We start from the raw sequence: 11,434 nt of genomic DNA, 5'->3' as shown, positions 1-11,434 counted from the left end.
AAGAAACAAATTTGGGGAGTTATTGGCTGAAAGTAAACTGCCGATACTTTCCTGTTATCATGTTTGTGCTGTGAATACTGAAGATAAAGGTGATATTCACTTGTTTATCTTCTCTTTTCTTAGAACTGAAAACCAATTCTCTTCATCAACATTTTAAATATTTCTTTTTGTCATCTTCTAATTTAATCTGCAGCTTTGTGCACCTGGTATTTTACTTGCTGAATCTCTCCATTGGCGAGTATTGTTCCTCACACAAAGTGGTTTAAGATTGAATATGATTAGTACTTTTGTGTTGTAAATTCTAAGATAGCTTGTTGTTACTGGCAATGTAATTGTGCAGCACTCACAAAATCTGGATATTCAAGATTACATTCATCTGACAGTGAACAGAGTGGCCCGCAGGTTGGACTAGATGATCTTCAAAGGTCCCTTACAAACCAAACTGTCCCATAGTTCAGTCAACGAATATATAATTTGCAAACATTTGTCCAAACTTTTCAATACTACAGTGTGTTAAGTTGTTTTTGCGGGGAGTTTTTGTATATAATGTTTTACAGGCATAGCAAGCAAAGTTAAAATTTTAAAATGCCATAACCTAAACACAATTTTGGAAGCACCATAAGCCCTCGTGGAAAAAAAACAGTCAATCTGGCGTAAGAGAGATGTACTGATATAATCTGCAAGTCAGACATACTTTAAGTTAATGTGACGATAGTGTGAAACAGCAACTGCGAGTGAACACTTCGACCTACTGAAGTCAATTGAAACTGTGGTCATTGACTTAAGTGGTGCAGGAATTTGTTCCATCTTTCCTAAACTGGGCAGCTTTGGGAAGATAAAGTGTCTTGTGCTCAGAGTTCCCAGGCTGCTGCCTCATCTTCATAGTTGTGATCCCTGGATGGATGTCTGTATACTCAGGTTTCGCACTTGTTAATTTCAAAAATATATACATGCATGCATGTATATATTTAACATCTATCTAAAACATATGTATGTATCATTATGTATATGTAATTTATGATATGTATGTATAATGTATGGTGTATGTGATATAGGTGATGTGCATATATATACCTGCACAACAGCATTAGAAAATATATTAATATATGTGAAAAATACTGAGAGCCTTTGAAAGAAGCTGCTATGCAATGGTCTCAGGTACAATTATGCAATCCATTTCTTTCTTGCTGTGACACCTCAAGTGCTCATCCTGTCCTACTACTAGCATTAGTGAATTTTATTCCTAATTTCCATATATTTTCCTGTCTATTCCATTTTCTAATCTGATACTGAACTTCTCTGTAGCATTTTTAAGCATATCTGATAGGTCATGTTATTTAAATTTCTCTCATCTGTGTCTACCTGAGCATAGCCAACTGAATTTTAATACATAACTACATTGTATCTCATTCAGCTATTTGAGTATATTTCCAAAAGCATTTCACTCTGGAATACCAAATCATCACTGAGCTATCCTGTAAAAATCAAATCATAATTTGATATAATCAAAACATAATTATTCTCATATAATCAAAACTGCTGTTTTGCACTACTGCTGTGATTAAGCACCCCAACTTTGCCACCTGCAAAGCATAACGCCTACAGCTGTGCACAGGAAGGCAATGCTGGAAAAGATGACTTGCATTAAATGTTTTGTAACAATTGCTCTCAATTCAAAGAATTTTTATATTATTCTATTTATAGCCATACAAGAATTGAAAATAATATTTGCAGAGTAATTGAACTAGACTTCAGTTTTTTCTGGATCAAAACAAAGTTTTGGTGGTGCCACTGGAACTGCAGAGAGGAATGAAGAGGTCCTGCAAACAAGGCTGTCAAGCCCTGATGTTAAGCACCCTGAGTCTCACCTTAACTAGACAACAGATTCAAGTTCAACCACAGAGAACAGAATTGAGCCAATGCCATTCACATCTGTTTCCTTTTCTGCAAACACGGTACTTCTTTGCAGACAGCACTTTCTTTCTAATTGCACTACAGTGATACTTGTATGGCAGACACCTATCAAAATACCTATTTGATTACGTTATCTGGATGCAAACTGTACTGTTCTGAATGTCATACATTTTTGATTACCAAAGCTGTCAAGATATTAAAAGGTAGTTAGTTACCTCTGAGGTTTTGTTTTTTTTAACAATGTTGTTTACTTTATACTGTTGTTTATACCCTACGGGGACTTTAATAATGAAGTAGTAGTAGTGTTTGTCTACTTACAGTGTAGCATTGACTGACAGCCCTCACACTAACCCAGACTAATTCCTTTCTTCCGCTCCCACCTGCGCCCTGCTCACCAGTCCTGGCAGAGCACCCTCCAGTTGACTTGCACCTCTGATGAACTGCAGCTGGACGCAGCTGGACCCCTCCGTTCCCACGCCTCTTCCCAAGCGCACGAAGCTTCGGCGGGAAACGTTATTTTTGAAACCCGAGCGCTCGGACACGCCTCCGGGCAGACTGCCTTGCGCTCGCCTTATCCAAACCTCGTTCTCCCCGCCGCGGGCTTTGCCGCCAGGCTGTCCAGCCCGTTCGGAGGGGAGAGATGATCCGGTTCCGCACTCCGAAGCGACCCCGCGCAGGTGAGGGCAGCCCCGCCGGGGCGAGGGCGGGGGGCTCCGACCGCCCCGCCCCGCGCCGCAGGAAGCACCGCCCTCGCTCCTTCCTTCTCCTCCTCCTCCTCTTCCTCCTCCAGCCGCCTCCCTGCGGCGGTGGCGGCGGTTCGGCGATGCAGGGGCATTTCTCTCTGGCTGACTGCGACGTGATGGGCTTCGACCTGGACCACACGCTCTGCCGGTACCACCTCCCGCAGAGCGCACGGGTGAGTGCGGTGCGGCGCGATGCGGCACGGCCTGGGAGCCGAGTTCCCCCCCCGCTACGCTCCGTCCCGTTCGCCACTGCTTGCCCCAGGGAAAGGGCAAGTGCCGGGGAGCGGGGCGGCAGGTCCCGGGGGGTGCGGGGGCCGGGAGCCCCGAGCCTCCTGGCTCAGGTGCCCATGGAGAAACCTAAAATGATAAACACAAGTGCACGTCTTGCCAGCCCGTTCCTCGGCAGGCCTCTGCCCGAGCAAAGGGCATAGCCATGTCTTCTCCCTTGAAAATGGTGCTTCTTGAAATATTTCATAATTTTAACGGCGCTGAGGAGAAGGTAGAGCTCACTCTGCCAAATGGAGAGATGCTGCAGGCAGAGTTAGGAGCCCGCAGCACTTGCGACAGGCGACCTTTGCAAACTTTCTGGTGCTTAAAATAAGACGCTGAGCTTAAGGGCTCTCAACACCTCTTACTTATCCCTGTTGTCCCTGTTGTACTGGCATGTGCTCCCTGATAATCTTTCATTGACGTGTCCTCCTTTGTTGATGTCAGGACTTTGCCACGGAGCTGTCTTCTGTCATGGATGCTCATGGTGTCCCCCTCTCCCCTTTTGTTTGCCTCCATTCACCTATCATACATTTTATGCCGCATGGGACGCTTATACTAATTGCAAGATGCTTCAGAATTTGGTATAGAAACAAATGTTTGAGATGTCCCATTTATAAAAAGGTATGATTCAGTGTGTCCTTCATTGAAAAATTGCATTGCTTCCTTTAGCTGTGGGTCACTTTCTGTAGGGAGGCATCTTTTGTACAAAAGAGGGTTTGATAGTAGCAAGTTATAAAATGTAGGAGCTCTTAAGTTCCTGCTGGAGTGTGTACAACTCTAGGCTTACCTTCCATGTTTGTTCTGTTATGCCATGCACTTTACATCTTGCACAGGCACATCCTTCCTGGTAAGAATTTTGTCTGATGAAGGCATATATTAGAGAGTTGATAACTATAAAGAGATACAATAAAATAAATAATAAAAATAACAAAATAGAGGAAAAAAACACAAACAAAATCCCCAAAACATTTACTGAAGTTAGTTCTCTCTTCATCTTCTCACAGAACAGCGAATGACACTTGCCCATTGCTGACAGGCACAGCTGAAGATGCAGTTAGTTCCTACTCTTTCAGTGTTGGCCTTCATTTTAGTCTTTCTCAGATGTTATTCATATTCATTCCAAGAGCGGCTTTTGTAATTAAGGAAAAAAAGGCCAGGGAACAGGTTTAATTAAAGAATAATGAGAAAAAGGGAGTAATTACTATTTTTATGTGGTCTTTAAGGGCCTAGTACCATCTTCGTAAATGATTTTGTACAACTTTACCAGCACGTTACATTAATAAATCACTGACTGATGTATCAGGCTTTAAAATGTTCTTCTTTATGAACATATAAACAGTAATGATTTACTTACTAGTTCCCTGTTTTCTTTAAGCCATCCAAAGGAACATACTTTGAAAATTTCCCCTAAAGATATTTGTTTATTGTTTCAGAATCCACTTTTTGAGCATTGGCAACTATGACACTTTAAAATAAAAAAAAGGCTGGGGAGGGGTGAGTAGTGACTAGTCTTAGGTACGTACCATCTCTGTTTCCCAACAGCCTTGAAACACGAAGACAATAAGGTAGAATGCCGTAAATTGGGTTATGCTGGACACATTGCACCAGAACTGTTCTGTGAACATCTTGAGCTGTTTTCCAGCCATGATAAAAACACTCTCAGGCACTATCCCCCAGTAGTGGAGGCAGAGGGTCAGGGCCCCAAGGTCCCTGGTTTGATTTTGCATAGGAGGCACTAGCATTGTATCTTGACAATTTCAAGGGAAGCAGTGTCTTTGGTCTCACATATTCAATATAAAATTAATGCATTTATTTTTTCATTTGTAGTTAATATATGATAGTTTTGCCCACTATCTGGTAACGGAGAAGGGTTATGACAAGGACTTGCTGACTCTAGCTCCAGATAGCTTGGACTTCTGGTGAGTATGTTGAAAATAACACAAACTTTCTTCATAATTTCCTTTATTCTGTAACTGTTACAAAGCTTGGAAAACAGCTTCTCTTATTAGGTCATTGTTGTTATCATTGTCAAGCCCAATAGATAAATCAAAAATTACAGTTTTAAATACTTGTTTGAACAAATATTTGTCATGAGATAATTCTAATGTGGTATTTTGAAGAGAGAACTGAGCATCCAAGCTTTCTTTTTGCTTCCAGCTGACTAGGCACAAGGCTTTTAGTCTGACTTAATCTCTTAGTTTATATATCTCCTTTGTTTCCTACCTTCAGTTCAACTGGTAAATCCTGTAACTATCAGAATTCAGTAATTTTTGCCTGGACAGGTGTGGTTTTCTTTGTGTAAGGCAGAATAATCCCAACAACCTTCTGAGGAACTGAGGAAAGTTGGCGTGCCAGGAGGTAGCAGCTGGATGACAGGTTAGACACAAATCTGTGATGCAAAAGGCTGAAATGCAAGCTGCTGCTCTGAGCTTGGTGGCCTCTGAGCAGGAGAAGCCTGAACATTAATCTCTTCCAGCTTTAACAGGTTATTATCTAGGCCAGTGGGGTGAGGGCTTGATGGACAGATAATTACTAAATTTTTTAGGAGAAACACAGGAGTGTTTTTTAAGTAATGCATGCATTACTGTGAGACCAGTTTGGATCAGTTGTTTTTGCAATTCAGTATTTGACTCGACAGTTTCGAACCAGATTGATTTCAACTTTCATGTGATAAGCAATGTATCTGTATTTCTCATCTTTTGAGCCGTCTGATGGATTAAATTCTTTGTTAAGATCTAGGTATCTCAGCTTCAGTTCCTTATTGGAGCTGGGGATGTGGACCAGCAAGCCCACAGTGCTGGTAGCCAGTGTGTCGGTGCTACTCACCCAGGTATAATTTGTGAAAGGCTGGGATCCATTTGCTGCCTTTGTGGCACATCTTCTTTCCTCTGGGTACCTTATAACAGCAGATGAAGGTGGCATTACTTTTTCAGTCTCGTTTATCCGTTATTATCCTAGCCACTGAACTCTGAGTTAACTTTTCAAACAACATAAGTGAATGTAGATTCAATTATCTGTAAGGTACAGATTTACTAGGAGAGTTAGGAACTCTCGTACGCTGTCAATTCTTCACCTTGTTAGCACTGCTTAGTGTGGCAATGTTTCTGATTTACGTGTTCTTGGATATTCAGTTGTCTCATTCAGAATGACGTTCTGCCCCTCTTCCCCTTAATAACTGGTGTTATCAGTCTAGTAATAAGAAGTTGGGGAGTTGCCACCAAGAAAAAAAAAATATTTGTTTAATAGAAGTGGCTTAAATATCACATTTCTTAGATGTATATGTTTGGGCCTTAATCCTCCAGTGTTATCTATAGGAATAGTCAGTGAACAATGGAACTGGATTTGTTTAGTAGGAATTTGCTTTGTAAGTAAAATCTGGTCTTCATTGTAGTAATATGTATTTGCATATATAGAGCATTGTTCTTGTATTTGAAGAGCTGTGATTTTGCTGCCTTTGTGTAGCATCATTGTATACCTTCTGTAACTGCATTTCATTATTCTGATCTATAGCAAGGCATTCATCTGAAAGCTTTAAATCTTTGTTTCTTCCTTAAACTAAAATTATTCTTAGTTGTAAAGGCTTGGTGTTGGACATAGAAGAAGGAAACTTCCTGAAACTAGCAGAAGATGGAACAGTTTTAAGGTAATATTGACAATAAGTTTATATTGTTAAACACAAAAAAATTTTCCTCCTTCTGAAAGCCATCTTGCTGTTTTATTAAATATTTAAAATACTAATTTCAGCATACATTCATTTAATAGATGTAGTTTAAATACTCTTTGGTAATGTGGTGCTCAGTTTTTATTAATGTTATATACGCATTTTTTTCATAATATTTCCATACTAGCTGCTAGTAAAGAATATCTCATTTTTCATAAACATCTAACACTCTGATGGCATACTGATCTTGCAAGTAAACTCACTTTTTCAGTGGTTGCCAATGTACACTTTGTGCAGTTCTGCTAAGATCCAGGTTGAGGTTTTTCACTGAATTGTGATTAACCTGGCACAGAGTCAGTGCTGATGACTAATGCTAATGACAAGAGCACTACTGTCTTTCTACTGTACACATTCAAAATAATTTAAATAGCCTGAGGTAAGCTAAACACAGAAACCAATACATTTGCTTTCAAAGTTCTGTTTTTTACTCTTAAAAGCTATATTTTCCCTTCAGTCATCATTTCAGTTCATCTTTAGGTGCTTTTTCCCTCTTTTCTTTTTTAAGACGACTTCTGTTTTGAATCACAAATCTTAAAAATAAATATATCTAAAGTATGTCAATCCTAGTCCTGTTTTCCCCTTAATTTTTTTCTGAAATAAAAATCTCTTCAGTATTTAAGATAGAATAGTACGTGGGAGAAGGAGCTTGAAGATGCTAGGGAAAATCAGATCTCATAGAAAGAAAGATCTGTAGGTCTCTGTGTATCCTGAAATTCATTTAGTGCCATGAATTTCAGAGTACTAAATACAGAATTCAAGACTGGAGGATATATACCACAGTAAAAGGAAGAGTGATAAAAGATTGCTTCTCCTAGCATTGCCTGCATTTGCTTCAAATCTGGAGTCCGTGTCTTCTTTTTGGGGCCTGATTTGATGGTCAAACTAGTTGATTTCTAATTCCTAAACAGGCTTGTACTTACTTCTGTATTACACAGCTGCGTGGGGGCTCAAACTAGCACTTTTCCATAGTTCTGCCCTGCGCTGTGTGAATGTTTCCAGGCTTCAGAATGATGTATAGGCTTTCTGCACTGTGTTTTATTGTGCAGTGTATATGGATGGTTCAAGTATAGCATGTGTCCTGACACAATTGAGAACATTCGACCCATACAGAGTGATTGTGTTAGCAGGTGAGGCACAGTAGCTGTGCCCCCAGCCAACCAAACCTCTGTATAGTAGGGCTTTTATTGAGGACTGTAATGTATATGTTAAAGGCTTAGGTCCTGGGAAGCTTTGAAATTAAAATATAAAGAGTTACTTCTGATCAACTTGCATGCACCTCCATATTCAGTTGCAATGCATTACTTTGCACCAAGAGTATTTTGGCTGTTTCTAACTTCCTCTTCTCTTCTCTTTTTTTTTTTTTTTGTAATATAAATAACTTAATGCATCAAATAGGGCAAGTCATGGTACAAAGTGCATGACATCTGAAGAGATCCTGGAGACATTTGGAAGGAGGGAGTGGAAGCATTTCAGTACAGTCAGTGGAATGGTTTCCCGCTCAGGTTAGCAAGTCCTCTTCTTTGAAATTGCTCTGGCCCCTTCAGAGCCTCATAGTGTTAGTTCTTACCACAAATATTTAAAAATACCTGAGCTGAGAATTACTGGAATAGCTAAATGTTTTGGGGGAGAGTTGTTTTTATTTATTTTTTTTTTTCTCAACTGTTAATATACAGTTCAACTTAAATTTAGGTCACCGGTGATGAGACAAATGAGCTGACATGATAGGCATGTTTTAGTTATAAAGATGGGCACATTGTTCCTTGATGAAGTAGATTAAGATTACCAGCCTATATAATTTCAGACATAGTTGGTAGATCTTAAACTTTTCTTAATTGCTGATTTATTACTGTCCGTGTTACTACTGGAGGACTAGGTGCAAGTGCAAAGAACAGAGCAGGTCCAGAAGCAAAACTTCCTGTCCTGCAATCGAAGTTTCTTGGTTTTGTTTCCTCTCTATTCTACTTTGAACTTGGCAGTTGTGAGTAATACACATAACATGCTCAGTTAAATTGCATTGTCCCGTGTACTTGAGATTTCACTGACATAAACTTATGATGTTTTTTCTAAACTGCAGGTAGTCATTTGTAACAAGGTAGGAAAGTTTCTTTTGGTCATATAGCAAATGTGCCTTTCTTATTCATTGGGAAGTGTGCTTGGTCTCTCTTGTGAATGTTAATTCCTGTTTTGCTGACTTGTTCTTTAAAGTACCTAAGAGAGAGCACAAAGAAGATCATGAATTAAACAAAAAAGAAAGATCACTAATTGAGTCATTTCACTCCTAGGAGGTAATTGTTGAACGTGATTTCAGTCTAGGGGGACACTTGCATCCTCCTGATTTTGCTCTGTTTTGGAGGCTCATGTAATAATGTGGGTGTTCTTCCCCTTGGGCTAGGGTGCTGTCTGCAGCATGTGTGTGCAAAGGACAAGACTGTGTGTAAGACCTGTTCAAATGGTTGTGAAACAACTTCTCAAACTCTGTGTTTTCACTGCTAGGGAAATAGATATTTTGGAAGAGTTGAGTGATACTGTCCTAACTTAAAACTCATGGTTCTCCCTCATCTCTTCCACCTTAAATTTTAGAACCTTAAAATGTAGTTTTAAAATCTCACTGCCCTGATATATGTGAACAACTTTCAGTTCCCAGTTATGAGCATCAGAAGTGGGAATGAAGGCTAACAAAGATTAGGAAGCAGATAATGCTTGTTACCAGTAAAATCCAAATCAGAGGTTATACTATTACTTAAGCGTCTTTTTATTTGTGATTAGAGCATACAATTCAGATTTCTAAAAAAAAATACAATTGTTGCTTCTTATTTTTCCAGCTAAATACTATTTGTACGATAATTATTTTGACCTGCCAGGAGCTCTCTTGTGTGCAAGGGTTGTGGACAGCTTAGATCAGGTAAGAGTTGGGTGGTTTGAAACCAAGTATTGCGTTATCTTTCTCTCCTCCACCACAATTCTTGCATGCGTTATTGAATGTGTAGAAATAGTATCTTGAACAAAATCAAGGTCTTTAGCTTTTTTCATGTTTAGAATTTTTCATGTTGGACTTAGCGTATTAAAGTTGTCTCTTAGGATAATTGTGAGCTACATGGCATGTTTGAATTAAATGTACTTCCACCAGAGGGCACAAATAACTAGGATATGAATAGAAATGCACTGTTTTCTCTCGTTTCCTATGTAACATGCAGAATATAGTTGTTAAAAATCTTAAAAATAAAGTTCTTAAAAATACTTGATGATAGTTGAATTAAATTTGTCTTCTGAATAACACAGTTTGATAAATTGCAAGGTGTTAATGACTTAAGCTTACCTCCATCCTTTTTTAAACTTGTTTTTGTCTTAAATATATTGATCTGTGTACACAGATTGTAAATACACCTCTAGAATCATATCCAGAATTTTTTTCTCTGCTAAACAATAAGTTAAATTCTCAAGGCAGAAAATAAGATTTCTTGAACCTTTTTCAGTGCTTTTTAGATAGATAGGATGTCAGAAGTCCTGCATTTGAAGCTTGATGCTAATTGATTTGATTGTGTTAAAGAAATGTTGACTCTTTGACTTGGGTGCAGCTGCAGGTAAGAGAAGGTTCCTCTCATACAGTAAGTATAGTGGTGTCAGAAGAGAACTGACATAATCTGGCTAAAATTCCCAAACACTGCAGCACTGAAAATTGCAAATACTAAACTTTGTCTGCAGAGTGAAATTCAGAGCTGCGAGATGGGTATCTTGGATCCCTTTGGGTATCAGCTGATTTGAGGCTTTAGCCTCCACTCCAGAATAGCATTTTAAGTAGATTGCTGCCTAAGTCCCAAGTGCTGCATGAAGAGTCAGCTAAAGCTGGCTTATCAGGAAATACTGAGGACAGGTGCACCATAAGACTCACAATTTTGTGCCTGATTAATCCCCTTCCTTTACTGTTCACAGCTTAGGACCCTTTCTCAGATGTGACATCTGTACTGTATTACTTCAGTTTATATTTAGACTCAGCACAAATCACCTACGTATTGAGAGAGAAAGCATGTCTCAGCATGTGTGTTATAAGCTTGCATGTTCGGTTACTAGTTCTCAAGCTGGAACACTTGTTTCAGTACCATTGTCAGCAAGAGAGAATTAAACCCATGCAGTTTCTCCAGAGAGCTACCAGAAGTGGGTTGTGCACCTTCTTTATCAGCTAGAAGTTCCTGAATATTTAACAGATGTTGGCCCAGTTTCAACAGGAGGGCTACAGGAATTCCCTGGAAGGTTAGCATCAACCAGATGAGAAAGATGCAAGGCAGGAGATGCTCTCCAGCACTCATGCCTGCAACATTCTGCATCCTAGGGGTTAGAAACCGTCACATTTTCTTCCTCCACGTTTCTAAAAGGAAGTAAAGGCTACTATTTAATGTTCTTGGAGCCTGTTCAGTAAGGGCTGTTTTCTTACAATTTCCAGACCATGTTCTAGGATCAGGAAAGCTTCCTACTGAAGACAAATGGGAGAATTTCTAGGTTTAAATGCAAGACGGTTTTAGACACGAGTTGGATGCTGGACTGTTCTACACTGTTACAAATGAATCTGCTTTTGCTGTGTCCCAAGACCAGGACTCTTACAAAATTTCAGACAAAGCAGAGGAGCTTCTTGGTATTTTGGATCTTCACACTGAAGGTCTTTACAAAATACTTCTTTGTCCAATACCTCAGCTAATGAAATCACATTTGATAATCGATGCCAAAATCATGGTGGACTGCATGGGCATGCATGCAGTTTTCTCTCTGCTTTCTGAGAATTGCTGCTTTTCTT

The 11,434-nt window shown here is 39.4% G+C and overlaps 1 protein-coding gene across 1 annotated transcript in view; it reads left to right on the top strand.

Annotated features, from left to right (window-relative positions):
- The first annotated feature begins 2,388 nt into the window (after positions 1–2,388).
- Positions 2,389–11,434, top strand: part of LOC309438129 (dermatan-sulfate epimerase-like) — a 186,778-nt gene continuing 177,732 nt past the window's right edge. The window contains 5 exon segments of the mRNA XM_082049077.1: positions 2,389–2,830; positions 4,755–4,846; positions 6,499–6,570; positions 8,044–8,150; positions 9,471–9,550. Of these exon segments, the coding sequence (XP_081905203.1) occupies positions 2,555–2,830; positions 4,755–4,846; positions 6,499–6,570; positions 8,044–8,150; positions 9,471–9,550 (627 nt within the window). The 5' untranslated portion in view covers positions 2,389–2,554.

The sequence above is a fragment of the Streptopelia decaocto genome (genome assembly GCF_964273445.1).
Source record: "Streptopelia decaocto genome assembly, chromosome: 3".
NCBI lineage: Eukaryota > Metazoa > Chordata > Aves > Columbiformes > Columbidae > Streptopelia > Streptopelia decaocto.
Note: the sequence above shows the minus strand (reverse complement) of the source record. Positions and strands in the feature narration are given on the sequence as shown.